The sequence below is a fragment of the Vulpes lagopus genome, chromosome 5 (genome assembly GCF_018345385.1).
Source record: "Vulpes lagopus strain Blue_001 chromosome 5, ASM1834538v1, whole genome shotgun sequence".
Classification (NCBI taxonomy): Eukaryota; Metazoa; Chordata; class Mammalia; order Carnivora; family Canidae; genus Vulpes; species Vulpes lagopus.
In genome coordinates, this window is record NC_054828.1 from 726,444 (window position 1) to 754,273 (window position 27,830).

At 67.9% G+C, this 27,830-nt stretch overlaps 1 protein-coding gene across 6 annotated transcripts; it reads left to right on the top strand.

The window, feature by feature from the left end:
- The first annotated feature begins 1,822 nt into the window (after window positions 1–1,822).
- On the top strand, window positions 1,823–26,485 carry PLXNB2 (plexin B2). Of its 6 annotated transcripts, none has more exons than XM_041754761.1 (38): window positions 1,823–1,952; window positions 11,205–11,257; window positions 14,114–14,210; window positions 14,747–15,833; window positions 16,045–16,227; window positions 16,310–16,438; window positions 16,826–16,926; window positions 17,017–17,143; window positions 17,381–17,534; window positions 17,661–17,775; window positions 17,854–17,962; window positions 18,044–18,145; window positions 18,587–18,679; window positions 18,885–18,966; window positions 19,062–19,222; window positions 19,315–19,463; window positions 19,579–19,687; window positions 19,790–19,926; window positions 20,044–20,214; window positions 20,571–20,700; window positions 20,785–21,012; window positions 21,120–21,296; window positions 21,465–21,604; window positions 21,700–21,800; window positions 21,936–22,165; window positions 22,283–22,464; window positions 22,743–22,809; window positions 22,954–23,100; window positions 23,492–23,648; window positions 23,782–23,882; window positions 23,953–24,037; window positions 24,162–24,316; window positions 24,403–24,563; window positions 24,637–24,784; window positions 24,882–24,946; window positions 25,063–25,138; window positions 25,464–25,538; window positions 25,615–26,485. In XM_041754761.1, the coding sequence occupies exons 4-38, from the start codon at window positions 14,760–14,762 to the stop codon at window positions 25,717–25,719; spliced, it is 5,526 nt and encodes a 1,841-aa protein (XP_041610695.1). In that variant the 5' UTR covers window positions 1,823–1,952; window positions 11,205–11,257; window positions 14,114–14,210; window positions 14,747–14,759; the 3' UTR covers window positions 25,720–26,485. The 6 variants fall into 6 exon arrangements, with proteins under 6 accessions (XP_041610695.1, XP_041610698.1, XP_041610693.1 ...); XM_041754764.1 differs by lacking the exon at window positions 14,114–14,210 and having other exon boundaries at window positions 25,615–25,754; window positions 25,835–26,485; XM_041754759.1 differs by lacking the exon at window positions 14,114–14,210 and having other exon boundaries at window positions 1,824–1,952.
- The last annotated feature ends 1,345 nt before the right edge of the window (window positions 26,486–27,830 follow it).

Genomic DNA, 27,830 nt, shown 5'->3' on the forward strand with positions numbered 1-27,830 from the left:
GGGTGGCTGAGCCCATGTGAGGCGGCCTCCAAGGACGTGGCCGCTAAACAGAGTAGAGCCTGGCCGAAGCAGTGGGTTCATCTTTGCAGAAAAAACAGGCTGAAGCTCTGGGAGTGGGAGGCCCACGCTGGCCTCAGGTGCCGCTCTGGGCAGCCCACCCTGCTGGCTGGCGTGGGCATGCAGCCTCCTCGCCCAGAGTGCGGTCTCCAAGGGGCTCTGCAAAGGTGCCAGCACCTTCCTTGTGACCGGCCGGCTCCCTCGTGTGCCAGCCTCGGTCTCCTGAGGGCCAGGGTGCAAGGGAGCCTGGGAAGTTGACCCAGGCCCCCCTCACAACTGTGACCCCAACGGTGAGGGCTGTGCTCCAGACGTCCCCCTAACTGTGCTGGCTGCACTGCACACCCACCAGGTGGTCTGTCGTGCATGTGCCGAAGGGCTGGAGGACCACAGGCTGCAGAGAGGAGGGGCTGCAGGGCGGCCTCGGAGCCCCCAGGGACCTTGGCCACCATCGCTCCAGGGTGGCCCAACCAGGTCCCCCCAATTTCCCAAGTCCTCCCTTGGGGCTTTGAGGGCTGCAGCCGAGGCCCCTGGCTGTGCCTCACAGCAGTTCATCCTAGTGACCACTGCGGGCAGGGGCACTGCTGCCGGGGGGGGGGGGGGGGGGGGGGGGGGGGGGGGGGGGAGTCCCAGGCTGGAGCGCGCAGGGCTGAGGAAGCACCTGTCCAGGAGTGCCAACAGCCACCAAGGCTCACTCTCCCTCGCAGCCTGACCCCTGCACGGATGTGGCTCTGGCGGGGGCTCTGTGGGAGCTGGGCAGTCCTGCCCACTGCATTCTCTCCCCAGAAGCTTCCTTGCTCGCGCCTGGAATGAGGTCAGCTCTGGTGTTCTGGGTCTGTCCCCTAGCATGTCAGCACAGGAGTGAGGAGGGCACAGGGAGGAGGGGCCCTCCTGCCCTCCTCACCCCGCCAGAGCCCCGAGGGCCTGCAAGGTAGGAGCCCACTGGCCCCGGAGGGCCTTGTGCTTGGTCCCTGGGGCCTGGAGGTTGGAGGGGCTGTGTGGTGGCTGCGGGGGGGGGGGGGGGGGTGCAGGGACAGGAAGGACAGGTCTTCACCCCCCAGGGCTTCCTGTGCTTTATTTAAAGATTCCCTTCCAGTCTGGGATAGTGGCCTTCCCACATTCTGGTATTAAAACTTCTGCTGTGACAGTGCTTGTCTTTTAACTTCCTATTTTGATAAGTTGGCCTTCTTGTGAACTCTGGTAACATTAGGGGTCCTCTGCAGCGGGGATGGGGTGGGCTTCGGTGTGGACCTGGCTCAGGGCCTCCTGGGGGCTCCGTGGGGCTGGGGCCGTCTTGGTCACTGGGGGCTGAACAGGAGGAGGTGCTGGAGGGTGTGGAGGGGACAGGAGGAAGTGAGCATGCTGGAAGGACGGGCCAGGGAGGGGGCATCGTGGGGGGAGCGAGGCTTTGGGCAATGGCCCCCTTCCTCCCTGGGTGTCCAGCTGCTGCTGTTCAGCACCCCAGCCTGGGCGGGAGCTGGCAGGTGAGCCCTGTTGCTGGCCTGGGGGCTGGACCTGGGGAGCACCTCTCAGGAGGAGGGGGGGCTGTGGCGCCTGGGAGCGGGTCAGGGTGCAGCAGTCCCCGGACCCCCTGGGGGACAGCAGAGGTGGTGGCCTGGCCTGCCGAGAAGCTGGCCTGAACCTGGGTGAGGGCGAAGCGGCGGACCCGCTGGGCCGGCCCCTCCCCTGCTCCCCCCGCCCCCGCCCCGCCGGCCTCCGCCGCCTCCCCGCCCTCCCCCTCCCCTTCCCCCTCCCCCGCCGGGGGCGGGGCGGCTGCTCCCGCGCGCTCCGGCCCCTCCTCGGCCACACAAAGGCCCGTCTCCATGGCAGCCGCGCGGGCCGGAGCGCAGCGCCGATCGCGGCCCGGGCGCCATCGAGCCTCGGCGGCGGACGTGCAGGTACCGCGACGCGGGTGCGGGGCAAGCGGGGGCCTCGCCGTGGGCGCCGCCCGGTCCCAGTCGGCGCTCCGTGGCGCGGGGACCCGGGGCCGCTGCCGCACCGCGGACGCGATCGGGCCTCGGCCGTCCGTGCGCCCCGGGCTCCCAGGTGGCCGGCGAGGCCCGGCGCCGGGCGGGGGGAGGTTCCCGGGGAGCCCCGCGCGCAGCGCCCTAAGGACCCCTCGCCCTCCCGCCCCTCCCTCCCCTCCCTCCGCGCCCACGCTCCCGCCTGCGCGGACCGGGCCGTGGCCGGGTACAGTCTCCCGGTCGCCGGAGCTCGGCCCCCGCCCAGCCGCCCCCGCCGCAGCCGCGGTTCCGGGGAGGCTGGACCCGCTGCCCTGCGCCTCCGCAGCCGCCCGGGGGCTCCGGTGGGGACCACCCTGCGCGCCCCGGGCTGTGCGGGGCCCAGAAGGTGGGACTAGGGCAGCTGGTGTCGCAGCCCGGCCTGCCTGCCTGTCCTCGGGGCCTGCGGAGGCCGCCCGGGTCTGCTGACCGGTTCGGCTCGGGTCGTTCTGGAGCCCAGGAAGCCCCAGAACCGCGTGGTCCAGGCACCTACCCCGGCCCTGAGCGTTCGCTCCCCCTCCGCCTGGGCGGGGTTCCTCCTGCGGGAAGCCCTCCTGGACGGCCCTTCCTACTCCTCCATGCTCAGGCTGATTAGCAGATTTCTGGGGTCCCGAAACTCGAGCCCCGAGCTTCCTGCCACGTCGCTAAAGCTGCTGTTCCTAACAAGTTGGAAAAGGAAGGAAAGGGTCTATTTGTGCCCCCCCCATGGTGTGTGCGGGGTCAGGACTGGGGGCAAAGCTGGGCCCCAAAACCAGAGGCGTGTTCTGGGGCCTGGAGGGGTTTCTGGCCTGTGCCTGCGCAGGGAGCCCCTGAGGCCTCCCCCAGCCCAGTGCTGGGCCCCGTGGAGGCTGGGGGAGCAGCAAGGTGGAGGGTGCTGCGGGACCCCAGCCTGCAGCCCACACGCTCCCCTGGTGGGGCCTGCACACGCAGTCTGGGAGTCGGGGTTGAGCGGCTGGTGGAGAGCCCGTCCCCCGCCCCGAGGTGAGGGTCCTTGGCTGACCCTGCTCGGTGTTTTTGTGTTGTCTCAGCTTTTAGGAACTCCCAGAGAAGATAAAGGACAAACAGGTGGGCTCCACAGATCTGAGCCCCCCACCTCTTGCCAGATCGCTACGGCGAAGGGGGGAGCACCTCGGTGTTTGGGGTGGGCCTCTCAGGAGGCCTGAGGTCTGGCCAGGGGTTCCTTGCTCCAGGAGAGGAGGGAAGTGACTGAGAAAAACAAGGGTTTGGAATGTGAGTCCCCCCTCCTCCGCCGGCTGCCTGCCAAAAAGGAATTATTTTGGATTATCCAGCCGTGTCCAGCCACCCAAGGGGGGGAGGCTGCAGCCCTGGGAGAGGCATCCACTTCCGGGGCTGAGGGCTGAGAGCACCGGGAGGGAGGGACGGGCAAGTCTGGGCAGCTCTGCCACCCAAGGCTGCTCAGACCAGTCGGAGGCGGGGTGGGAGGGAGGGGATGCGTCACCCTTGGGTTGGAGGTTAGAGGCTGCCCCAGCAGGCCTGCCTGGTGGCCTGGAGTGGACCCAGGCCCCTCCAGGGGGGCCACGGGGCTGGAGGGGCTCCAGGTCCTGTCCTCAGGGCGGGGCGGGGGGAGGCCCAGGCTGGGGACCCTTTCAGCCCCAGCACACGTAGCTTGAAGGCCCGGGACGCTGCGGGTTCAAGTTCAGGGACACACCTTGGCGAGTTACTCACACCTGATGCTTCCCAGGGATGACAGGGAACAGGTAGGGGCGGGACTTAGATTGCTCCAGGCGAGACCCCTACCCCAGCCACTGAGGGCCGCACAGACCCCCCAAGCCTCTGACCGCCCAGCCCGCACCCGCGGGTTCCCAGGGGAACCGACCAAAGGCATTCGTGGGTCTCCGTCCAGGAAGCGGCCGCCACTGGGTGGGCTCCCAGGGTCTGTGCCTGAGCCTGCCCCGAGCCTGTGCCTGGTGCCTGGCAGCCCAGCAGGAACTGTCCCGGGGCTGGCAGCTTGGGCGGTGCGGGGAGCCCGGGGTCCTGGCCCTTGCCCAGGCGGGTGGAGCGGAAGAGATTGGATTGGAAAGCGCTGTGGGGGGGCTGGAGGCCTGGGGAGGGCTCCAGATGGCCTCGGCCCACCCCTCACAAGAGGGCACCCCAGACCTCAGGCCACTGCGGGCGCATGCGCCCTGGCCCCAGAACCCAAGAGCCCCGGGACGTTGGGCGGGGGCAGGGGTGCGCTGGTGGGGAGAGGCCATGGGGTCCAGCACCCTTCCTCAGAGCCCCTTCTCTAACCCAGGCAGGGCCACCCTGACGTGCCAGCAAGGGCTGCAGCCATGGTCGTCCGGCCTTGCGGCGCTGGGGGCGGGTAGGGGTGCGTGTGAGCGTTTTTTCTCCTGTTGAGGAGCCTCCTGGGTCACCCCGGCCTTGGACACGGGTGTGGGTCTGGGGGAGGCTGAGGCCAGCGGATCTGACCAGAACCCACGCCCGAGTCTGGCCCTGTGGAGGGGCTGCGGGGGGGCGGGGGGGGGACCCGCTTCCCTGGGGCGAGGGCCTGGGCCAGGGCTGGGGCTGGGCAGAGGTCTGTCCAGAGCCTCCTGGGTGTTTGTGTTTGGGGTGGGGCTGAGGGTGGGGTGGGGTGGGGCCACCTGTGGCTAATTGTCTTTGGACTCAAATTACAGGCTGAGACTGGGATCTGGGGCCTGTGATCAGCTGGGGGAGCGGGGGCAGCTGGGGGGGTGGCGCGCTTCTGGTTCCCCCACCCCACCCCACACGCCCTTCCCCTCCTGGTTTCACATCTCCTGACGGGCGCCTGCTTCCCTCTGCCTCGAGGGCAGGAGGACCTTGGTCCCCTCAGCTGCCCAGGCCTCCCTGCCCGGCCCTGAGTCAGGCCACTGTCCTGCCTGAAGGCCACCCACGTGGGTCTCCGCTCGTCTGCTCCGTGCATGATTCACAAAGTCATCACAGTGGCTGGACCCAGGGCCCCTGAGGAGCCTGCCGTGGCCAAGGACAGTGACCAGGCTGCTCACAGGGACACGGGCAGGGCTGGCCCGCACCTGGAGCTGGCCGTCTGTGTCCCGCTTCGTCTCTCTCAGGGGTCTCCGCACCCCCCCACATCCCAGCACCCCTTTCACGCAGAGACGGGGCCACGATGCAGTGTGGCTGGTGGCTACGCTCCCACCCCCCAAGTGTTTGGGAGCAGCGTGCTGGGCGTGCGAGGGTCCCCCGGGCTGGGATGGGGTATCTGGGGACAGGGCGTGGCCGGCGTCCACACCCTGGTCTCCAGGCCCTGGGATGGCATGACTTTGAACCTGGCAGTGCTGGGAGAATCCTGGCCCCGGGGCCACGGCGAGGGAGAGGAAGTCTTCGGGGAGCAGCCTGCATTCTGCCCCCAGCCCTGCCAGCAGCCCTGCCCCGACAGATCGCTGCTGCACCGAGACTGAAGCCTGGGGTGGTGCCCGCTGGCCCGCAGGTCCCACGTGAGGCCCAGGATGGACAGGCCCAGTGGGGAGCTCAGATCTCTGCCCAACGCTGCCCGGCTGCACGCCCTTGCCAGGAAAAGCGAGAGAGAAAACTGTTGGACGGGGAGTCCTTGAGGACCCACCTGTGTCAGCAGAGCCACCGGGCGGGGTATGTGCCCCCAGGGCAGTTCTGGCTGGCCCTCGAGTCCCGGTCCCTGTCCCCTGAGCCTGCGCTCCATGGGCCCAGTCCGCAGCGACCCTGAGCTGGCTGCTGGAGGCTGAGGGCGCGCTGAGGTCCCGAGAGGCCCCAGCGGGTAGCATGGGGGACAGGGTGCTGTCCCCGCCTGCTGTGCCCCCACCCCCACCCTTGCTCTGGGGGCCTGGGTCTGTCCTAGGCTGCAGGGAAGCCTGTGGCACTTGCGGTCCAGGGGCCCCGGAGTGGCAGCCTGGTAAGACGGGACCTCGCCACGCGGGCCTGGCTGTAGAGAGGTGGGGACTTTGGGCTGCACGTGGATCCTAGGCTCCCACCCCCGCCGCAGGCTGTCCGCAGAGCCTGAGGCCTTGGTGAAGAAGGCACAGTGGGGGGTCCTGCGTGGTCCACCTGCCCCCCCCCCCCAGCCCGCTGCGGAGTTGCCGCCCCTGATGGGGGAGCCGCCGCCCCTGATGGGGGAGCCGCCCTGAGGGACCTCAGGAGCCATCAGGGATGGGAGACCAAGGGGAGGGAGGGGCGCTGGGACTTCAGGGAGCTGGGCCTCATCCCCGTGCCTCCCAGGGAGGCCAGCGCCCACCTCCGCCCCAAGAGCGCAGCCACCCTGGTGCCTCCCCAGCACCTGCCTCACGTCGCAGGCAGCTCCCCTCCAGCTGAGCGGGGCCTTTCCTCGCTTGGGCTCCCGGTCCCTCTTCCCTCCCCAAACTCTGGGTTTCCCTGTGGGTCCCAACCTTTCCCTTGTGGGTCCCAGCTGCCGCCTCACCTTTAGCCTGGCCCAGGCCCCGCCCAGCACCCCAAGCCCTGTGCGTCTGGCGGGGCCCCCAACCTGGCCTCTACTGGACACCTGGTTGGCAGCAGGCGGCCTGCGTACGGGCCCTGCCCCTCCACCCTGCCAGCACCGGGGTGGCCCCAGCGCTGGGTACCCCAGGCTCCTCCCCACTGCTGTTTGTCCTGGGGACGCACTGGGCGCCGGCAGGGTCCCTCGTGGGCATCCCAGACGAGTGTGCCTGCACGTGTGCGGTCACGTGAGCGAGAGGTGGCTGGTGTGGCGGCTTGGCACGGTGCCCTGGGCTAATTGTGGGGTTCGGGAGTGATAGAGGAGGTGGGGCTGGGGTGACCGCCGAGGCGCTGACAGACTTGATGGGGAGATTACAGGCCTTGCTTACTCCTCACTCTCGCGGCCGCCCCCGTCCGCCCCCCCACCCCCACTCCCGGCCCAGGAAGGGGGCTGGGGGGTGCTGCTCTGCGCCCCGCAGCTGCCGTGAGCCTCAGGCTGCCCTGGCCTGTGCGCAGCCAGCTGTGAGGTGAGCCTGGGAGGGCAGATGCATGGGAGCAGTTCAGAGGGGAGCAGCTCTTGGAGGGGCACGGGCAGGGAGGCCCCGCATTAGAACCAGCGGCTCCCACCCGCCGGGAGCCGTCCGCCTCCTGCATAGATGTGGGGCACGAAGGGACTGAGCCCCTCACTGGGGGCCCTTCTGTGTCTGGACATCCGTCAGAGCTGCTCTTCCTACCCGTGCAGTGGCTTCATGCCTCATTTGGGCCGTGGACACCCTGTGGGGTCCGACCTCAGGCGGCCCCTCCCCACCTTACCTTCTCCTTCTGTGGCTATCCGACCACAGGCTACTCGCCGGTTATCTCGGGAGGATGTCCACACGCGCGTAAAGGCTAGGCTGCTCCCTGCCATCTGCTGGGGTATTGCCTGAGGCACTGTGTGCGCGGGGGGGGGGGGGGGGGAGGGGAGATGTGCCCCCCCTGCACACAGCAGCTTTGGTGGCACACAGGAAGCTATCGGGCTTTGGGCCGAGCGATGGGACGGGTCAGTGGGCCACAGGCCGGAGGCTGGTGCAGAGCACGACGCTGTGGGGCTGTGAGCAAGCACTGCTGTCCTAGCAGCGACCTGGGCCCTGGCCGGTGGGCGCATCCTGAAGGGCCTCAGCGTGGGCGGCTGGGGCTCGGAAGGAAGGGGCTGGGTGGTGGTGGGCACCGGCACCGAGTCTAACAGAACCCACGCTGCCCTGAGGGCCTGGGGGCCAAGGAGGCTGGCGACTGCTGCCTGCACCGAGGGTCTGCGCCCTGTCAGCTACCGGAATTGTTCTCTGGCTTCTCTGGGCCATCGGGCCGCAGGGCTAGGCTGCAGGGAGCCATCTGTGGGCACCTGCAGGGGCCGTAGAGCAGGGGCTGCAGGGCAGGTGCGGGGAGGGAGGGGCTCCAGCACACACAGGCTTTGTTGAGCGAGCCCCAGGGACACCTGAGGGCTGGGCTGGACCAGGCGGCCCGCTCACCCCCCTGGGCTGGGCCGCTGAGAAGCCACCGCGGCTGGCTCCGTCAGGTGCTCGCCGTGCTGGGGTCTTGGGCCGTGGGGACTCGCCACGGGGACCCAGAGGCCGGGCTCCCGGAGCCCAGGGCGGCCCCAGGGTGGCAGGTAGGAGCGTCACTGGCGCGAGGGGTCCAGTGGGAGGCTCCGGTGGCGCTGACGCAAGTCTGGGGCTGCGACGTCAGTGTGTCCCTGGAGCCCCGCCCGCCCCGCCCCGCCCCTGCCCTCGGTGCCCGGGCGGCGGGAGCTCAGCCTCTCCGGGGTCCGGGTCGCGGGGCGGCGGGGGGCCGGGAGGGGGGGGGGCGGGGTGAGGTGGCGCGGTCCGGACCCACGCACAGGTAGCAGGTGAGCGCGCCCCGCCCTCGTGACCCGCGCCCCATTGTTCCCGCGCCCCTCGGACCCGCTCCCGCTGCCCCCTCTTCCCCCCCACACCTCCCGCCCGCCCGGGCAGCGCCCCCTTTCGCGCTTGTTTTGGAAACAGCCGAGGCTCGGATTTGCCGGCGATTTGCGGCGCTTCGGCCTGTTTTGTTTCCTCTGATTTGTTTAACGCTCCCCGCTAATTGCAGATTTGCATTTTCGTCGGGAGACTTGAGGCCCGGTCCCCAGGCTACCAGCTGCCGGCGGGGGAGGGGCGGCGCGGGAGGCTGGCTCCCCGCCTGGCGGGGCTCCCCTCGCCACCCCCCTCCCCGCCCCCCACCTGCGCCCACCTGGACCCCCCACCTGACCCTCACCCCCGCCCACACCTGCCTCCTCCACCCCCGCCTGTGCTCCCGGGACCTCTGGGCCCCTCCCCCCCATCCGGGCCTGGCCAGGGCTGCCCCCAAGCTGGACCCCACCTCCCCGATTGCTGTTAACGGGAAGCAGAGAAGAGCGTCCTGGGAAGAAGGACTGACCCAGCCCTGGGGGCTGGAGGCACCCGCCTCTCGTGTGCCTTCTGTTCACCTTCCTTGGGGTGTGGGGGGTGCAGAACCTGCCCACGCCAGGGCCCTGGGGACCATGGGTTAGAGGGAGATGGCACCCAAGGGAAACCACAGGGACCCATCTGGCAGCTTGCCTGCTTCCTGCTCCGTCTGCTCCGCCTGCCCCGCCTGTGGGAGGAGACAGCCCTGTGTGAGGTTGGGGGTCAGCTGCAGGGCACCTGCTGGTTCCCCAGGCACTGGCTCGGCACAGGTGCACATCCAGCAGCTCCCGGTGCAGATGCGCTCGTGGCAGGCCCGTCGGGGATGACCCAGACCCTAGAGGACGGGGGACTGTCACACAGGCCAGCTCAGGGTGGCTATCTCAGGATTCCACGGGGCGGAGGGGTGGCAAAGCAGAGGTGGTGATGAGTCCCCCAGAGTGCTGCCTCCCATAGGTACAGCCCTAGGATTTCCATAGGGTTTGCTTACCCTTCTTGGCAGTTCACTGAGATCGATGTTATCACCCCCACTTTACACGGGGAAACTGAGGCACAGGTGGCCTTGTGAACTACCCACCTGACCAAGATAGAAAGCGACCAAGCTGGAGTTTGAATCTAAAAGGCTGGCTCAGGGGGTGAAGTGTGACACTCCTGATCGGGGTTGTGAGTTCAAGTCCCACGCTGGGTGTAGAGATCAACGTAAAATCTTGGAAACAAAAACAAACAAACAAACAAAAAACAAAAGCCTGGCTCCAGCCATCTACCCTTGAGGCTGTCGCCTGTGGAGTGGGAGCGGTGGGTGTGAGACTAGGAGGTGGGGGGCCCGAGGCCTCCGGGGCCTGTGATCGCGGGAGCTGCCTTCTGAGGGAAGTGAAAGTGGCCGTCTCGAGAGCCCATGACACTGGCTGTTGGGGGCGCTGGGGGGCACGGCTGGGGAGTTGGCAGAGGCACCCTGGCGTGGGACGGCTGCCGGGGTGGCTGAGGAAGGACGGGCCCAGTCTTCATCCTGTGGGAAGTGTCTGCTGGAGGAGCCTGGTGTTGGTGCACAGGGGGCGTGGGCCGGGGGGAGGCAGCCACCCTCACCTTTGCTGCAGCGGATGGTTGGACGGACGGACAGACAGACGCCAGACGGGAGGGTGGGCCCTGGAGGCCGTGTGCACCCCGGCTGCTTCCTCGCCAGGCTGCGTCTCCTGACCAGGGGTTTCACCCCTGAGTTTGCCTGTGGGGTGGCCCCGGCTCCTTTGACCAAGGTTGCGCCTCAGCCCTGCCCCTGCCCCTGCCCCTGCCCCGCCCCTGCTGGTCTCCCTCGGATCTGCCCCGGCTCCTGCCCCAGCCTTGCAGGGATTGGGCGAACGGCTCCGTGTTGGTGCGTGCTGCCCCAGACACGCGGGGCCTGTGGCGTGGGCTGGTCCTGGGGCGTGGGGGCTGGGATTAGCCAGAAGAGGTAGTGGCTCTAGGGCCGGGGCTGGCGGTGGGGGGGGGGGGGGCGGTGGGGGAAGCACCCGTTAGCGTCCGGTGCTTAAGCCTCTGCGTTTAGACGATGCGTGAACATGTCCTTGTGAGACTTTTTCCGAAACTGGTAAATGAAGTTCTTTTGCTACTGAGGCCTGGCCTCCCTGCCCCCAGGCTTTACTACTGTTTTCAGTTTGAAAGGCGGCTTCTAGAACTTCTCAGCAGTTAGACCCACAGAGATGTAAGAATCCCGCGCTGCTGCTGGCCGCCACCCCCTGCACGGCCGGCGTGTGTTTTGGGGTCGCCCGGTGGTTGCTGCATCGCCATCGCGGTGTCCGTGGACAGGTGTCCCCTGCGGGGGGGTGGGGTGGACACGGGAGCAGGGCTGCTGCAGGACCGGCTGAGCTCTCGTGAATGAATCACTAGTCCCCGGGGAGCTCACGACTGTCTCCATTTCACAGAGGGGGGAAGTGAGGCAAGTTCACATGGCTTGGGAGTAGAGCTCAGGGTCACCAGTCTGCTTGTTATTCAGAAAGCAACTTATGTTTTAACCAAATACACCTACCTGGCTGAAAAAAGGCACTTGGTGGCCACAGACCAATGACAAAAGGAAGCTGGTCCTTGCCCCCTTTCTCCCATGCTTGTGTTCGGGAAAGGCCACGTGCTGTGCGCGTTGGGGTTGGGGTGCGGACGGAGGGACCCGGTGGCCCGTGTCTGAGGAAGGGCCGTGCTGGGAGCAGGCTGCAGGGGGCAGAGGAGGTCGGGGGTGTCCCCTTGAGCTGCTCCCCCTCCAGCCATGGAGTGGACGGTTGGAGGCAGGCCAGGCTTGGGGTGACACCGCTGTTGCTCCTTTGCTTCCTAGAGAATCTTGATGCTGGCGCAGGGCGGAGACTGAGCTGGACTCCTGGAGGCTCGGTGAGTGGAGGCTGGGCCCCACCTGGGGAAGGCAGAGGGGGCTGCTGCCCCATGGCGAGGCTAGAGGAGGCCTCCCCTGCCGCGGGTGGTGGGTGACCTTGAGCTCTGGTCCGGCTGGGCCCTGGGGCGCACGGGGGGCTCCGTCGGCTAAGCTGGGGGTCCTGGGATCGAGCCCCGCATTGGGCTCCACGCCTGGCCTGGAGTCCACTTGAGATTCTCTCCCCCACCCTCCCTGTGCGTGTGGCCTGTGTCTCTGTCTCTCTGTGTCTCTCTCCCTCTGCCCTGGCCCTGGGGGCTGCCAGCAGCCCTCCCACCTCCTGTCCCCCCTTCCCCGAGGCCCTGCTCTCCTTGGGAGGGTGGGCTCTGTCGGGAGGGTGGGCTCCACTGACACTGGCTGACACTGGCAGGCGCCGGGCCCTCAGGCGCCGGGCTCTGGGTCTCAAGGGCTGCGAATGGGCTCGGGGAGGCGAGCCTGCCCAGACGTTTTTCTGGGCCAGCCAACGAGCCGGAGTTTGTGCAACTTTTTGGAAGTGCACCTCTGGACCGCAGCCAGGAAGAAGGCCGCTGATGCCCTTGAGGAAATCCCCGCCAGCCCCGGTGAGCCAGGGGTCCTGGGGCTGCCTTCAAAACAGGAAGCGCCCGTTCCAGGAACAGTAGGAACACTAGGGGCAGGAAGCTTTGCCGGCTGTGCCTGGCGCCTCTAACAGGCTTGAGCTCCTGGTCAGGTGGGTCACCTGAGGCTTTGTTTGCCCAGGAAGGGGGGAGGGAGCCGCTGCCTCTGACCTAGGGCCCTCCTGCCACGCTGGGTGATCTGGGCTCTCGCGCACGGTGCGGGGTGAGTTCCGAACGCTGGGATTTAAGCCTCAGGGTGGCCACCACCCGCCACCCGGAGGGGCCCTGGGCAGGATCTGGTCCAGCTTGAGCAGTGATGCTGCCCCAGACCCAGGGCCCTGGGGGGACCGCGCTGGCCTCCCCGCTGAGGGACTAGTGACACGGATGTTAACCAGAGGAAGACCAGAAGACCGCAGCTTTCTTTTTAAGCACTGTGACCCGTCTGCCTCTTGGGTCCCCCCCAAGGCTGTGAGTTAGCAGGGCTGGGGGAGGCTCAGAGCTGGAGCGGCCCCAAGAGTTCCCCACCTGCTGTGGGTTCCAGTCCCGGCAGCCTGCAGACCCACAGAGGGTCCACATGGGGCGGAGGGGAGGCGGGGGGGGGGGGTGGTGGTGGTGGAATTACCGCTGCCGGGACAGGGAGGGGGACGGGGACTGGGTGGGGGCCGGGGGATGGGGGTCAGGGGACGACTGGGGCACTTGGGACTGTGCCGCCCGCGCTGCCGCCGCCCCGCCCCTGCGCCCGCCCCCGCCCACCCAGGCTCCCTCCCTGGGCCCCGGGAACATTCCATTCATTCCGCGCTCCAGCAGGCGGGTGGGAGCCGCCAGGCCGGGGTCTGGGCCAGGGTCTGCGGCGGCGCGGGGCCGGGTGAGCGGGGTGAGCGGGGTGAGCGGCCGGTGGGGGCGGCCTGGCCGGGGAGGCGAGGGGCCCCGAGGCCCGCCCCTGTCGCCCTGGCCGGCGCCGCCGAGCGGACTTTGGGCCCAGACGCCGCCCTGGGTCACGGGGCGGGGGCTGGACGAGGGGGTGGGCCCACGGCCCTTTCCTTCCCTGGGAGGGACAGGGAGGGACGAGGCACCGGGAAGTGCCCACGGGTGCCCAGCGCCCGGCTTCCCGGCCTCGGTGTGGAGGGCAGCCTGGGAGTCGGGCTCCTGAAACCTTGCCGGCTCTGACTAAAGGCCTGGCCGTCCCCCAGCCCTGTCACCCCCTCGGGGCCTCCCTGGCTCTCCTCCCGCCTGCGCAGCCTCTGCCCCCGGCAGCCAGGGGCCCTCCTGGGTCCCTGCGGTGTCCCCTTCATGCCTGGGTGGGGGTTCTGTGGCGCTGCAGCCAGGGGGCCGGCAGCACTGCAGGCTGTACTGCAACACACTGCTCCAGGGGGTGAGGAGGGTCGTGGTCCTGAGAACGGAGGGTGGCGGGGGAGACAAGACACAGCCTGGTCAGGGGTGCCTGGTGGCCCAAGCAGAGAAGGGCGTCCGGTGCGGAGGTGAAGCCGACTCATGCCAGCAAGCACAGCCCTCCCTGCCCAAAGCCAGCGCTCCGAAGCCTCCTCTGGCCCAGGAGCAGAGCACGTGGCTTTCGGCCTTCCTGGAAGAGGGGTTCTCAGGGTAGAGGAGTGGGGGCACATGCAGGGAGGGCAAGGAAGCGCGGGCTGTCTGGGGTCCTCCTTACCCTCCGCTGCCTGGGTCTGGCCCCCTAGGCATCAGGCTGGGTGCAGGGCCCAGCAGAAGATGGATGCCCAGGGGATTCGGACCAGGATGGAGCAGGTCCCGGGGGGACCCCAACCCCCAGCGTGGAGGAGGTCTAGAGGCCGAGCGGCCCTGCTGGGTCTCCCCGGCCCCCGTGACTGACTTGGGGGGAGAACCACATGTTCACGTCCTCTAACTTGGGGACGTTTTGTCCGCCTTGGCTTCAGCGGCTCAGCCCTCACACACGGACGCCTGGGCCTGCGTATGTGCCTGACCTGGCCCCCCTCGAGGGCTGGCAGCTCCTGGAAACTCCTCCTGGGGTCCTGCCCCCTGGGGTCCGGGCCTGGGGGTTGGCAGGGCCTGGGGGTTAGCGGGCGGGCTGGCTGGCGTGTTGGACGGGGAGGCAGGGCTGGGCTGTGGTCCGAGTGGCTCTCGTGTGTCCCGGGGCGCCTGGTGGGCTCCGTCGGCGGGAGTGTCGGTGGCAGCGTATGACTCTGGATCTCGGGGTTGAGTTCGAGCCCCACGTGGGGAGTAGAGACGACTGAGGAAAGTGGGGGCCTTCAGTTCACACAGCTGGTTCCAGTTCCTTTCCATCTGACGTTCTGGGTCCCTGTGTTTCCTGTGAGGTTGCACCACGTGCCGAGAGTCGGGTGTAGAACAGGTGTGTGGTCAGCGGTTGGCACATCCAGGCCTGTGCCCTCTCGGCCCGGGCCTGTGCACTGGGGCTCATGGTCTGGGTGCCCTCAGATCAGCTGGAGCCCTGGGGTCCTAGGGTGTGGGGAGAGCACACGCGTGAATGCCTGGGGGACCTCCCGGAGGAGGTGCTCTGTTGCCTCGCAGGTGGAGGACCTGGAGGTATGGAGGCCCTGGAGGTGTGTGAGCCCCAGGGGCAGCCACACACACCTGCAGCTCCCGTGGTGGTGGCCAGAGAGTCCGTCCCCCGTCGCTAGGTTGGGTTACAGGTTGAGCTTCTCGAGAAGGTCTGGGAGTCAGTCTCCATGGAGAGGAGGGCACCCAGTCCCTTGTGCGGGAGGCAGGGAGGGGCTGGGTCCCCCTGGGGTGGGCTGGAGGCCGGCACCCCCACTGGCCTACTTTCTGGTTCTTGGGGGTGGGGTGTCTGGAGAGGCCCTGGAGGGGCTGCTTCCTCCGCGTGCCTCCTCCGGGCTGGGCTCCCCTGACCCTGCTTTCTTTCCACAGGGAGCGGGGGGCCATGGCTCTGCAGCTCTGGGCGCTGACCCTCCTGGGCCTGGGGGTCACGGGTGCAGGCCTGCGGCCCCGAAAGCTGGACATGTTCCGCAGCGAGACGGAGCTGAACCACCTGGTGGTGGACGAGGCGTCAGGCGTGGTGTACCTGGGGGCGGTGAACGCGCTCTACCAGCTGAGCGCCGAGCTGCAGCTGGAGCAGCAGGCGGCCACCGGCCCGGCCCTGGACAACAAGAAGTGCACGCCGCCCATTGAGCCAAGCCAGTGTCATGAGGCCGTGCAGACGGACAACGTCAACCAGCTCCTGCTGCTTGACCCTCCTGGGAAGCGCCTGGTTGAGTGCGGCAGCCTCTTCAAGGGCATCTGTGCCCTGCGTGCACTCAACAACATCTCCACGCTGCTCTTCTACGAGGACGGTAGTGGCGAGAAGTCCTTTGTGGCCAGCAACGACGAGAGTGTGAGCACGGTGGGGCTGGTGAGTGCCACGAGCCCTGGCGGCGAGCGAGTTCTGTTCGTGGGCAAAGGCAACGGGCCGCACGACAACGGCATCATCGTGAGCACGCGCCTGCTGGACCGGACCGAGGGCAGGGAGGCCTTCGAGGCCTACACAGACCACGCCACCTACAAGGCCGGGTACCTGTCCGCCAACACGCAGCAGTTTGTGGCCGCCTTTGAGGACGGCCTCTACGTCTTCTTCGTCTTCAACCAGCAGGATAAGCACCCGCCGCGGAACCGCACGCTCCTGGCTCGCATGTGCAAGCAGGACCCCTTCTACTACTCCTACCTGGAGCTGGACCTGCAGTGCCGCGACCCCAGCGACCCCCAGGCGCCCCGCTTCAGCACGTGCCTGGCAGCCTCCGTGGCTGGGCCGGGCGCCGGCAGGGTGCTGTACGCCGTGTTCAGCAGGGATGGCCGGAGCGCCGGGGGCCCCCGCGCGGGCCTCTGTCTCTTCCCGCTCGACGAGGTCCACGCCAAGATGGAGGCCAACCGCAACGCCTGCTACACCGGCTCCCGGGAGGCGGGCCGAGACACCTTCTATAAGCCCTTCCACGGCGACATCCAGTGTGGCGGCCACGGAACGGTACGTGGCCTCCGCACCTGCTCCCGTGGGTGTCCGGGTAGCACCAGCTGTGAGGACGCCCTGCGCAGGGGCGAGCTGTCACCAGCCGGGTCCCACTCGCGGGTCGCTCCCTCGGGGGGTCTTGGCTCCCAGGGACATGTGTGGGGACAGGGCTGGGAGGCCTCAAGCAGGGCGCGGGGCCTATGCCCAGAGCTGATGCCGCGGTCCACAGGGCGCCAGTGAGAGCTTCCCGTGCGGCTCGGAGCACCTGCCCTACCCGCTGGGCAGCAGAGACGGACTCACAGCCACGGCCGTGCTGCAGCGCGGCGGCCTGAACCTGACGGCCGTGGTGGTGACCGCCGAGAATGGCCACACGGTCGCCTTCCTGGGCACCTCCGACGGCCGGGTCCTCAAGGTGAGGCCCAGGGCTGCAGCGGGCTGCTCCCGGGGGCCACCTATGCACGGCCCCATCTTCATGCGCGGCCCTCCGCCCGCAGGTGTACCTTGCCCCGGACGGTACCTCTGCGGAGTACGGCTCCATCCTCGTGGAGATCAACAAGAGAATCAAGAGGGACCTGGCACTGTCTGCCAACCTGACCAGTCTCTACGCCATGACCCAGGACAAGGTGGGCCGAGGAGCCCTGGAGGAGGGAGTGTGGGGGGTGGGGCAGCCTCGGTGCCACCCCGAGTCGTGTCTGGCCGCTTCCTGGTCTCGGGCCACAGCGATGCGTCTGCTCTGAGCAGAGGCATGGGCCCCGACCATGGGGACGTGGGCCAGGCTCCCTCCACTGAGGGGTCTCGAGGTGCGCGGTCGGCCGGGCCCCTTGTTCCCCCGGACGCCCCACAATCCCAGGCACCTCAAGCCGCGGGGCGGTTCAGAGCCGCTGCCCCTGGACCCCAGGCCTCCCGCTGGCGGCAGGTTTTTAAGGCTCAGAGATAAAGGTGGGCCCTCGCCCATGACCCCGAGGGGCCAGTCCCTGTGGCGGCCCGGCTCATGGTGCTGCTGCGCCCAGGTGTTCCGGCTGCCGGTCCAGGAGTGTCACAGCTACCCAAGTTGCCAGCAGTGCCGCAGCTCACAGGACCCCTACTGCGGCTGGTGCGTTGTTGAGGGACGGTGAGTGCCCAGTGGGGCCGGGGGGCCGGGGGGCTGGGGGCAGCGGGTGGGCCGGCAGGCGCAGGTCTGAGGCCACCCCTGCCCCTGTAGATGCACCAGGAGGGTCGAGTGCCCTCGGGCAGAGGAGAGCGGCCACTGGCTGTGGAGCCGTGACGAGGCCTGTGTGGCTGTCACCGGAGCGCAGCCCCAGAACATGAGCCGACGGGCGCAGGGCGAGGTGCGTGGTGTGGGCGGCAGGGCTGGGGCCGGGCCTGGGTGGGGCTTCCACTGGTGGAGGCTGTGGACCAGGAGCCTGCCCTCTGTGGGGTTCCCCTGGCCCGCATGACCTGGGACAAGCACGGGGGCCTGTTCCCAGTGAGGAGTTGGGTTCCCCATCCCTGCCCAGGGCTTGGCATGGGCGGAGGGCAGGTGCCCTCGGCGGAGGGCCCCGCTGTGAGCCGCCCGCCCTCCCCAGGTGCAGCTGACCGTCAGCCCCCTCCCAGCCCTGAGCGAGGAGGACGAGCTGCTGTGCCTCTTCGGGAATTCGCCGGCACACGCTGCCCGCGTGGAAGGGGACGTGGTCATCTGCAACTCCCCGCACACCATTCCTCGCACACCAGCTGGCCAAGGTGAGGCCTCCACGCAGCAGGGGGGCTGGGGCAGCCGGGGGGCTGGGGCAGCCAGGGGACAGGGACACGCCTTGCTGCCCACCCGCCTGGTGCCCGCCTGACGCCGTCCCCATTTGCCATCTGCAGACCACGTGGCCGTGAGCATCCAGCTCCGCTTCAGACGCAACAACACCTTCCTCACATCCCACCAGTACCCATTCTACGACTGTCGGGAGGCCATGAGCCTGGCAGAGAACCTGCCGTGAGTGTCCTGCTGGCCCAGGGTGCCCGTTGCCCAGCCCACGCCGTGGCCGGCACCCCTCACTGCCCTCTCCTCCAGGTGCATCTCCTGCACAAGCAACCGCTGGACCTGCCAGTGGGACCTGCGCTACCACGAGTGTCGGGAGGCCTCCCCCAACCCTGAGGACGGCATCGTCCGTGCCCACATGGTGAGCGTCCATGGGCACCAGCTGGGAACCGGGCTGCTGGGTGTTGGCAGGGCAGCCCTTGACCAGCCTTGATCCCTCCAGGAGGACAACTGCCCCCAGTTCCTGAACCCCAGCCCCCTGGTCATCCCCATGAACCACGAGACAGACGTGACCTTCCAGGGCAAGAACCTGGAGACGGTGAAGGTGGGGGCGCTTGTGGGGCCCGGGAGGGGCCATGGGGGCTGCTGGATGGTCTGTAGGGATCGGTCACAGCCCCTTTCTTGCAAAACCAGAGTCAAAGTGCTTGGTGCTCACTCGAGCTTCCCCTGGCTCAGGACCCAGCACTCGAGGGAGGTGCTGCCCACGTGTTTGGGGGCAGAGAAGCCAGTGGGACATGGGGTCATTCAGATGGGCCTTGAATGAAGGCAGAGAGTGGGAGATGGAGTTTTATGGTTTGGGTGTTGGGTGGCTGGGCGGCCGGGATGGGGCCACACCGTGGTGGTGACCGTGGCGGGGATGCCTGGGGGCGGCTGCGCAGTCCTGAGATGAGGTGGCTGGGGCGACGGGTGTGGGGTGCGGAGAGGTGCCGGTGCTGGGCCGGGGGCGGGATGGGCGTCCAGGCGTCGTCACCACACTTCCTTGCAGGGTTCCTCTCTGCACGTGGGCAGTGACCTGCTCAAGTTTGAGGAGCCGGTGAGCGCCCAGGAACCAGGAACCTTCTTCTTTCGGACCCCAAAGGTACGGCCCCCAGGGCAGGCAGGGGGTGGTACAGAGGGAGTGTGGCCTAGGGTGTCTGCATCCGTGAGGCTCTGGCTTCCTCTCACCTGGAGGCCTTCCCCTGCTACCTCTTGGCTGTGAGGGGACTGCGTGGGCCACTGCGTGCTGGTCACCCCGGGTCTGAGTGGGAGCAGGAAGTACAGGGTGTCCCTGCTCGTCCCCCCAGCTCTCCCACGACACCAACGAGACCCTGCCTTTGCACCTGTACGTCAAGTCCTACGGCAAGAACGTTGACAGCAAGCTCCAAGGTGTGTGGGCAGCTGGGCTGGGGGCGGAGGGGGGCAGGCGGGGAAGCAGGGCTGGATGGGCAGGGCGGCTCCGCTGACCCCCCTTCCTCGTCCAGTCACCCTGTACAACTGCTCCTTTGGCCGGAGCGACTGCAGCCTGTGCCTGGCTGCCGACCCAGCGTACAAGTGCGTGTGGTGCGCCGGGCAGGGCAGGTGCGTGTACGAGGCTCTGTGCAGCAACACCACCTCTGAGTGCCCACCACCCGTCATCACCAGGGTGAGCCTCCTGCGCCCGCCCCCGCCACCCCCCCCCCCCGCGCAGCCCTGCCCGCCCGAGCTGCTGGGTCAGCTGCACTCTGCCCCTTCCAGATCCATCCTGAGACGGGCCCACTGGGTGGGGGCATTCGAATCACGATCTTGGGGTCCAATTTGGGGGTCACTGCGGATGACGTCAAGAGGGTCACCGTGGCAGGCCAGAACTGCGCCTTTGAGCCAGAGCGCTACTCCGTGTCCACCCGGTGAGTGGACGGCCTGGAGGGCGGGGGGCCAGGTGACCGGGCGGCAGAGGAGGGCGGGTCCAGGCACATGCGGGTGCCCACCGCTGAGCGTCCTCCCGGCTGGTCCCTCACCCAGGATCGTGTGTGCCATTGAGGCTGCGGCGGGGCCCATCACCGGGGGCGTCACGGTGGATGTCAACGGGAAGCTGGGTCACTCACCACCCCATGTCCAGTTCACCTACCAGGTAAGTGACTGGCCTCTGACCATCGAGGGTCGCGTGTGGACTCGGGGCAGGGTCGTGCGTCCACCGCCTGGCCCTGATCCGAGGCGTCTGCCCCTCTTCCAGCAGCCCCAGCCCCTCAGCGTGGACCCAAAACAGGGGCCGCAGGCAGGAGGCACCACACTGACCATCAGCGGCACCCATCTGGACACGGGCTCTGAGGAGGACGTGCGGGTGACCCTCAACGACGTCCCCTGTAAAGTGTGGGTGTCATCTGCGGGCTGCTGAATCTCTGGGGGACGGGGTGGGGGCAGTGGGGCCAACCTGGCCCATTGACCCCAGGGCCAGGGCCGGGACTGATCAGCAGCTCCCACCCCCAGGACGCAGTTTGGGGCACAGCTGCAGTGTGTCACCGGCCCACAGTCCGTGCTGGGGGAGCTGCCCCTGGAGATTTACTACGGGGGCTCCCGGGTGCCCAGCCCCGGCGTCCTCTTCACCTACCGCGAGAACCCAGTGCTGCGGGCCTTCGAACCACTGCGAAGCTTCGTCAGGTGCGGCCTCACTCCCCTCCCGGCCAGCCGGGGGCCCCCACCGTGCGCTCACCCCTCTCAGCTACTTCCCAGCCGTCCTCTGCCCACTAGGCTCTGAGAGCACAGTGGGGCTGGTCTGCGCAGCAGGGCAGCCTCCAGGGAACCCCACTGCACCCCCAGATCAGCTCTCCTAGAAGCCCAGATGCCCCCCCACCAACTTCTGACAAGCGATGGCGGTGCTCACAGTCACGGTCGCGGGTGCTCGTGTGCACAGACCTACACCCCAAGTGCAGGGCGGGGTCACAGCTTGGCAGGGCACCCGCTCGGGAGCTAGCTTGCCCAGGTCCATCCTCTCAGGCACTGCCCCCTGTCCGCAGTGGTGGCCGTAGCATCAACGTCACGGGCCAGGGCTTCAGCCTCATCCAGAGATTCGCCATGGTGGTCATAGCCGAGCCCCTGCAGTCCTGGCGGCAGCGGCGGGAGGCCGGGCTCCTGCAGCCCACGACGGTCAGTCCTCGGCACGCGGGCCCCCCGGGAGGTGCGGCAGGGGCCCTGGGCCACAGGGCCTGACGGCCTGGCCTTGGCCTGCAGGTCATGGGCACGGAGTACGTGTTCTACAACGACTCCAAGGTCGTGTTCTCGTCCCCGGCGGTCCCCGAGGAGCCCGAGGCCTACAACCTCACGGCCCTCATCCAGATGGACGGGCACCGTGCCCTGCTCAGGACCGAGGCCGGGGCCTTTGAGTACGTGGCCGACCCCACCTTTGAGAACTTCACGGGGGGCGTCAAGAAGCAGGTCAACAAGCTCATCCATGCCCGGGTGAGGACTGGCCGCTGCCGGGGGTGGGGGTGGGGGCGGGGTGGGCGGTCAGCAGGAGAGGCCGCCCAGGTGTCCCTGACTCCCTCCGGGCCGCGTGCTCCCCCCAGGGCACTAACCTCAACAAGGCAATGACGCTTCACGAGGCCGAGGCCTTTGTTGGTGCCGAACGGTGCATCATGAAGACGCTGACAGAGACGGATCTGTACTGCGAGCCTCCCGAGGTGCAGCCTCCCCCGAAGCGGCGGCAGAAGCGGGACACGACGCATAACCTGCCTGAGTTTATCGTGCGTGTGGTCGTGTGGGCGCTGGGCTGGGGTGGGGGCGTGGGGGTCATGGGGCTCTGTGCCCCAGGGGCAGGGTACGGGTGGGGGTGTGTGTGCCAAGGCCCCAGGGGCAGGGAAGGGCTGGGGGGGTGGTTCTCCATCACAGCCACGTATGCCCCACCTTTGCAGGTGAAATTCGGGTCTCGGGAGTGGGTGCTGGGCCGTGTAGAGTATGACACGAGGGCGAGCGACGTGCCACTCAGCCTCATCCTGCCACTGGTCATCGTGCCCATGGTGGTGGTCATCGCCGTGTCTGTCTACTGCTACTGGTGAGCCCCGTGGCCACACACAGCACCCCACGCAGGCTCTGAGCCAGCGAACGGCCTGACGCAGGCCAGGCCTGGTGACCTCCCTGTGCCCCCAGGAGGAAGAGCCAACAGGCGGAGCGCGAATACGAGAAGATCAAATCCCAGCTGGAGGGCCTGGAGGAGAGCGTGCGGGACCGCTGCAAGAAGGAGTTCACAGGTAGGGCCTCCAGGCAGCCAGGCAGGAGGCTCACTGCTGGGACTGGGGTCTCCGGGGGAGGGCACCTCCTGGGACTGGAAAGCTGGGGACGAAGGCGGGCAGGCGGCAGGCTGCCTCACCCTGGCCTCCCCCCAGACCTGATGATCGAGATGGAGGACCAGACCAACGACGTGCACGAGGCGGGCATCCCGGTGCTGGACTACAAGACCTACACCGACCGTGTCTTCTTCCTGCCCTCGAAGGACGGCGACAAGGACGTGATGATCACGGGCCGACTGGACATCCCCGAGTCGCGGCGGTCTGTGGTGGAGCAGGCCCTGTACCAGTTCTCCAACCTGCTCAACAGCAAGTCCTTTCTGGTCACTGTGAGTGGGGCCGGGGTGGGTGGGGTGGGGCAGGGGGGCAGTGGGGGCGGGGTGTCCGTCGTGGGGAGCCCCCCAGAGCTCTCCCGCTCACTGCCTGCCCCCTGCCGGCCCTGGCAGTTTATCCACACCCTGGAGAGCCAGCGCGAGTTCTCCGCCCGCGCCAAGGTCTACTTCGCATCCCTGCTGACAGTGGCACTGCACGGGAAGCTGGAGTACTACACGGACATCATGCGCACGCTCTTCCTAGAGCTCATGGAGCAGTACGTGGTGGCCAAGAACCCCAAGCTGATGCTGCGCAGGTATGTGTGAGGCACCTGCCGTGCCCAGTTCGCCTGCAGACTCAGCCACCGCATGTGGGTGGGGAGGGGGTGGCCGGCCGCGGTGGCGCTGGCAGCATGGGCATCTCCGCTGGTGCCCTTGGCCTCTGCTCTCTGTAGGACGGGGTGGAAGCTGCTGGGGGGTCTAAGCTGGACGTGTGCATTCTGACGGGGCCCTGAGCCTGGTGGGGAGCTGTGGGGCCCAGAGGAGCCACTGGGCCTCAGTACCCCGCTCAACGAACACCTGGTTGCACTCTCAGGTCGGAGACGGTGGTAGAGAGGATGTTGTCCAACTGGATGTCCATCTGCCTGTACCAGTACCTCAAGGTGGGTTCCCGGTGGCCCAGCCAGGGCTGCGGAGGAGTGAGGTGGCTCTCCCCGCCCTCCCCCACACGTCCGCCTGTGTGTGGCATCCCCAGGGGGTTGGGCCCGGCCGGTCCCCGGTGGCTGAGCTGCCCTCTGTTGCTCTAGGACAGCGCCGGCGAGCCCCTGTACAAGCTTTTCAAGGCCATCAAGCATCAGGTGGAAAAGGGGCCCGTTGACGCCGTGCAGAAGAAGGCCAAGTACACGCTCAACGATACGGGGCTGCTGGGCGATGATGTGGAGTACGCACCCCTGGTGAGCCCCGGGCCGGGGCGGGCCTTAGACGGGATTCCCCATGTCGCTGGCTCTAGGCAGCCTCTGTCCTGGGAGCTGGAGGCCATTCAGGGACTCAGGCCCAGCTGAGTCCAGAGAGGGGTTGTGATTCCCCCGCAGCTGTTGGGGCCCAAGGGCGTCTGAAGAGAAACTGTGTGTCCTGGCGTCTGGGGCTGCTGCGGGCACACCTGAGAGTCTGCTGACCAGGGCTTGTGGGGACAAGGCCAGGCCAGGCCGCCCCCAGTGCCCTAGGGTCTCAGAGCTGCCCCCGTCACCCGACAGCATGGCCACGGGGGGCCAGGGCTGCTCCCACAGGGGTGGGCAGGGAGAGCGAGGCCCCCACGCTGGCTCTTCACTCCGTGTCCTCCCGCAGACAGTGAGCGTGATCGTCCAAGACGAAGGTGCAGATGCCATCCCAGTCAAGGTCCTCAACTGTGACACCATCTCCCAGGTCAAGGAGAAGATCATCGACCAGGTGTACCGCACGCAGCCGTGCTCCCGCTGGCCAAAGGCTGACAGTGTGGTCCTCGGTGAGCAAGGTCCCTGTGTCCCCCGGGGGGGGGTCTTGTCCTCGGGCCCCGGGCTGGCCGGCGGTGGAGGGATAGTCAGCGGGAGTTGGGTGCTACGGGGCCGGGCTCCAGGTGTTGGGCTGTGTCCTTCCAGAGTGGCGTCCAGGCTCCACGGCCCAGATCCTGTCAGACCTGGACCTGACCTCCCAGCGGGAGGGCCGGTGGAAGCGCATCAACACCCTGATGCACTACAACGTGAGTGGGGGGCCGGGGCATGGGGGGCCGCGCGCAGGGTGGGCCTGCCCTCATGACGGCCATGCCCCAGGTCCGGGATGGAGCCACGCTCATCCTGTCCACGGTGGGAGTGTCGCAGCAGCCGGAGGACAGCCAGCCGGACCTGCCCGGGGAGCGTGAGTCCCTCCCTTCAGCCTGTGCTCTCGGCGTGGACTGGCACCTGCTCTGTGCCGCCCTGGCTGGGAGGGGGGTGCCGGGCTCCAGTCTGGTCCTTCACCCCCACCCTGCCCCACCCTGCAGGCCACGCCCTCCTGGAGGAGGAGAACCGCGTGTGGCACCTGGTGCGGCCGGCGGACGAGGTAGATGAGGGCAAGTCCAAGCGGGGCAGCGTGAAGGAGAAGGAGCGTACCAAGGCCATCACCGAGATCTACCTGACGCGTCTGCTGTCCGTCAAGGTGGGTGCAGCGGGGGGGTGCTGGCCGGGCGCTGGCCGAGCGCTGGCCGCGCCCCTTCCGTGCTGAGTGCTCCCACCACCCCGCAGGGCACACTGCAGCAGTTCGTGGACAACTTCTTCCAGAGCGTCCTGGCGCCCGGACACGCGGTGCCACCAGCCGTCAAGTATTTCTTCGACTTCCTGGACGAGCAGGCGGAGAAGCACGACATCAAGGACGAGGACACCATCCACATCTGGAAGACCAACAGGTGGGGGCTCCCCTCCGGCTGCCCGCCCCGCCCCACAGTCCGCAGCCCCTCACTCCCTGTCTCCCTGCCTCAGTTTACCACTCCGGTTCTGGGTGAACATTCTCAAGAACCCACACTTCATCTTCGACGTGCACGTTCACGAGGTGGTGGACGCCTCCCTGTCGGTCATTGCGCAGACCTTCATGGATGCCTGTACGCGCACCGAGCACAAGCTGAGCCGCGTGAGTGGAGCCTGCAGGCTGGGAGGGCGTCTGAGGCTGGGCTCAGGAGGAGGGCCTGGGACCCCCCGCCGACACCCCCTCCTGTCTGTGCCCCCAGGACTCCCCCAGCAACAAGCTGCTCTATGCCAAGGAGATCTCCACCTATAAGAAGATGGTAGAGGAGTGAGTGCCCTCCCCTCTGCCCGACCCTGGCACCCACCCTTGGCCCCTGGGGGTGGCTCCCACCCTGCCTGGGAGGCCTCACCCCTGCCCTGAGCGCACCCCGCTCTCTCCTGCAGTTATTACAAGGGAATCCGACAGATGGTGCAGGTCAGCGACCAGGACATGAACACACACTTGGCAGAGATTTCGCGGGTGAGAGAAGATGCGGGATGGACCCCAGCTGCCCCTGCCCCAAAGCCTGCAGGCTGGGCGCCCCCCAGTGGGGCAGGGACTGTGCTCTGGAGGGGGGCGGGGTGCAGTGGTGCCTACAGGAGAGAAGTGGGTGGGGCGGATGATGGGCCGGCAGGCGTGGGCCCCGTGCGCCCTGGGTAGGGGTTTGTGAGTGGTGCTGTGCTGGCCCTGCCTGCCGTGTCGGTGTGTCTGGGGGAGTGTGTGTCAGTGGCCAGCCCACAGCTGGAAACCTTCTATGTGTCTGCCCTCCCCCCGCCCCGGGTCACACGCTCACCCCCCACCCCAGGCGCACACAGACTCCCTGAACACCCTTGTGGCCCTGCACCAGCTCTACCAGTACACGCAGAAGTACTACGACGAGGTAAGGGCCATCCTCCCAGGGGTGGCGGCGCCCGGGCCATGGGTCCCCGCCGCGATCTGACCTGAGCCCCCCTCAGATCATCAACGCCCTGGAGGAGGATCCCGCCGCGCAGAAGATGCAGCTGGCCTTTCGCCTCCAGCAGATCGCGGCTGCGCTGGAGAACAAAGTCACAGACCTTTGACCTCCGACCTCTGCCACCAAGGTCTCTGGGCACAGGTGCGTGATGCCCCGTGTCAGTCACGGGGCGGCCCCTGAAGACGAGGCCAAGTGGCGAGGCCCTTACCTTTCACCAGCAGAGCAAGAGCCCCGGGGCATGTGGAAGACGCCCCCGGGGGAGCCCTCGCCTCGGTGTCTGGTGTGTGTAGCATCTTTCTCAGCAATACTGCCGGGCGCCCGCCAGCACCAGCCCCTCCTGCAGAACCAGCACCAGGTGTTCTGTGTCACACCAAGTGATTCGCAAACGTGCCTTACGCCCTGGAGCCGCGCTGGGTCGCTGGGGGCAGTTGGGCCTCCGCTCCCCCTCCCTGAGCACCAGCAGCCGCCTCGCATCCTGGGTTTGGCGTCTTTGGGTGAGGTCTGAGTGCCTGTGGCCCCCAGGGCCCGGCACCCAGACTGTGTCTGTCTGTCCCACTGGGATGGAAGGAGAGAAGCGGTACGAAGCCTTCCTGACCTCACCCGGCCAGCCCTGTGGGGCGCTGGCACCCCGGGTGGACTCTGCACCACGGGCCTCACCTCACAGGTCAAGCTGGACGTCAGACGTCGAGGCCCAGGCGGCCAGAGGGGACCCAGCAGGCGGAGGGTCTGTTTCAGCCTGTCTGACAGGCCGTCCTGGAGGCCGGGCCCAGGTCTGGGGTCCGGGAGCAGCTCCGCCAGGACCGCCCTCACCCCCACCCCCTTTTGTAAATCTTGTTAATTGTAAATCAAATATAGCTGTGTTTTTCACTCTGCTGGTTGGCTGGGTTCCTCCTGGCGCCGGGTCATGTGTGCGTCCCAGGCCAGACACGGTTGCAGGGTGTCCCCCTTGGGGCTCCCCGGCGCGCAGGGGAGTGTTGAGCTGTTCCTCTGGCCCAGGGCGGAGTAGCTGAGGCTCCAGGGACAGCCTGGTGGGGACAGCCTGGCATTCCTGCACCACCACCACCACCCCCCTCTGAGCCCTGGGGAGGGGGGGCGCGGGGGATGGGGATCCGGCGCCATCTGGTGGCATCCACCTGGGCTCAGGGGCTGCAGCTGATGGCAGTGGGCATGGCTTGGGCCTCCCGCTGGACCTCGAACCCCAGACTGGTCTCCTCTCCTGAGATGGGGGTACCTCGCAGGCCTGGTCCAGCCAGCACACGCTCAGTGAGTCATCGCTGTGTGCAGACCCCACCAGAGAGCGGGGGGCCCTGGGAGGCGGCCCTGTGTCCCCGCTGCTCCGGCTGTGGGGCCATCTGGGGCAGCTCCAGGACGACTCGGGGCTGCAGTAAGGCTGATGGCCGGGGAAGGCGCGCGGGCTGTGGCACAGAGGCACCGCTGTAGCCCTCGGGGTGTCCACACGGTGTCGGCCCGTCAGGCCTGCCCTGTGAGGGCCCAGGCTTCCAGGATACCAGCCCAGCAGAAGGGGGAAGCTCCTAAGTGAGGACAGGTGTGGTGCAGCCAGCCTGACATGGCTGCATCCAGGTGCCCACGTGTCTGCGGCTTCCCCACATGTGCTGCTGCGTCCTCGGGCCGCCCCACACTGTCTCCCCCACTGAGGCTTCCTTGTGGCCCTGGACAGGTTAGGCCTCGGCAGGACCCCCTGCACACAGGGGCAGCCCCATTCAAGCCTCACGGAACAAGTGTGGCTACCTCTCGCAAGGAAGAGGTGCGAGGCAAACAGCTGACGTCCCCCACCCCAAGGACTCTTAGGTGACATGGTTATGAGCCACACTGTTCCCCAAGATTCAGCTGTTCAGAAGCAGGTGGGGCACCTTCTGGAAACGCTAAGCTGGGGGCACCTGGGGCAGGCGGAGGTGGAAACCTGGGGCCTGGCTGCCAGCCCTCCACCAGCCACTCCTGCCAGCCCCCAACTGGGCAGCCAGTGAGGACCCCTCATATTCTGGGGGGTGTGCAGGCAGTAGAGGAAGGGCTGCAGGCCCAACGGGGGTTTACCCCCCCTCAGAGGGCAGGAGGTGTCCTTCCAGGGCCAGTGAGGGTAGAGACTGGGTGTGGATGTTGGGGTGGGGCAGGCCAGCCTGGAGTGGTCGCCATGACAAACTGACGGATGACCCACCCTCCCATGTCCACTTCCCTGTGCCCCACAGGGACACGACGGGG

What these genes read in the sequence shown, in the direction of transcription:
- PLXNB2 (XM_041754761.1), top strand. Translation starts at nt 14,760, where the DNA reads ATGGCTCTGCAGCTCTGGGCGCTGACCCTCCTGGGCCTGGGGGTCACG. An exon ending in AGCCTGGCAGAGAACCTGCC is followed by an intron (nt 17,776 to 17,853) that starts GTGAGTGTCCTG and finishes CCTCTCCTCCAG; the next exon opens with GTGCATCTCCTGCACAAGCA. An exon ending in AACGACGTCCCCTGTAAAGT is followed by an intron (nt 19,927 to 20,043) that starts GTGGGTGTCATC and finishes TCCCACCCCCAG; the next exon opens with GACGCAGTTTGGGGCACAGC.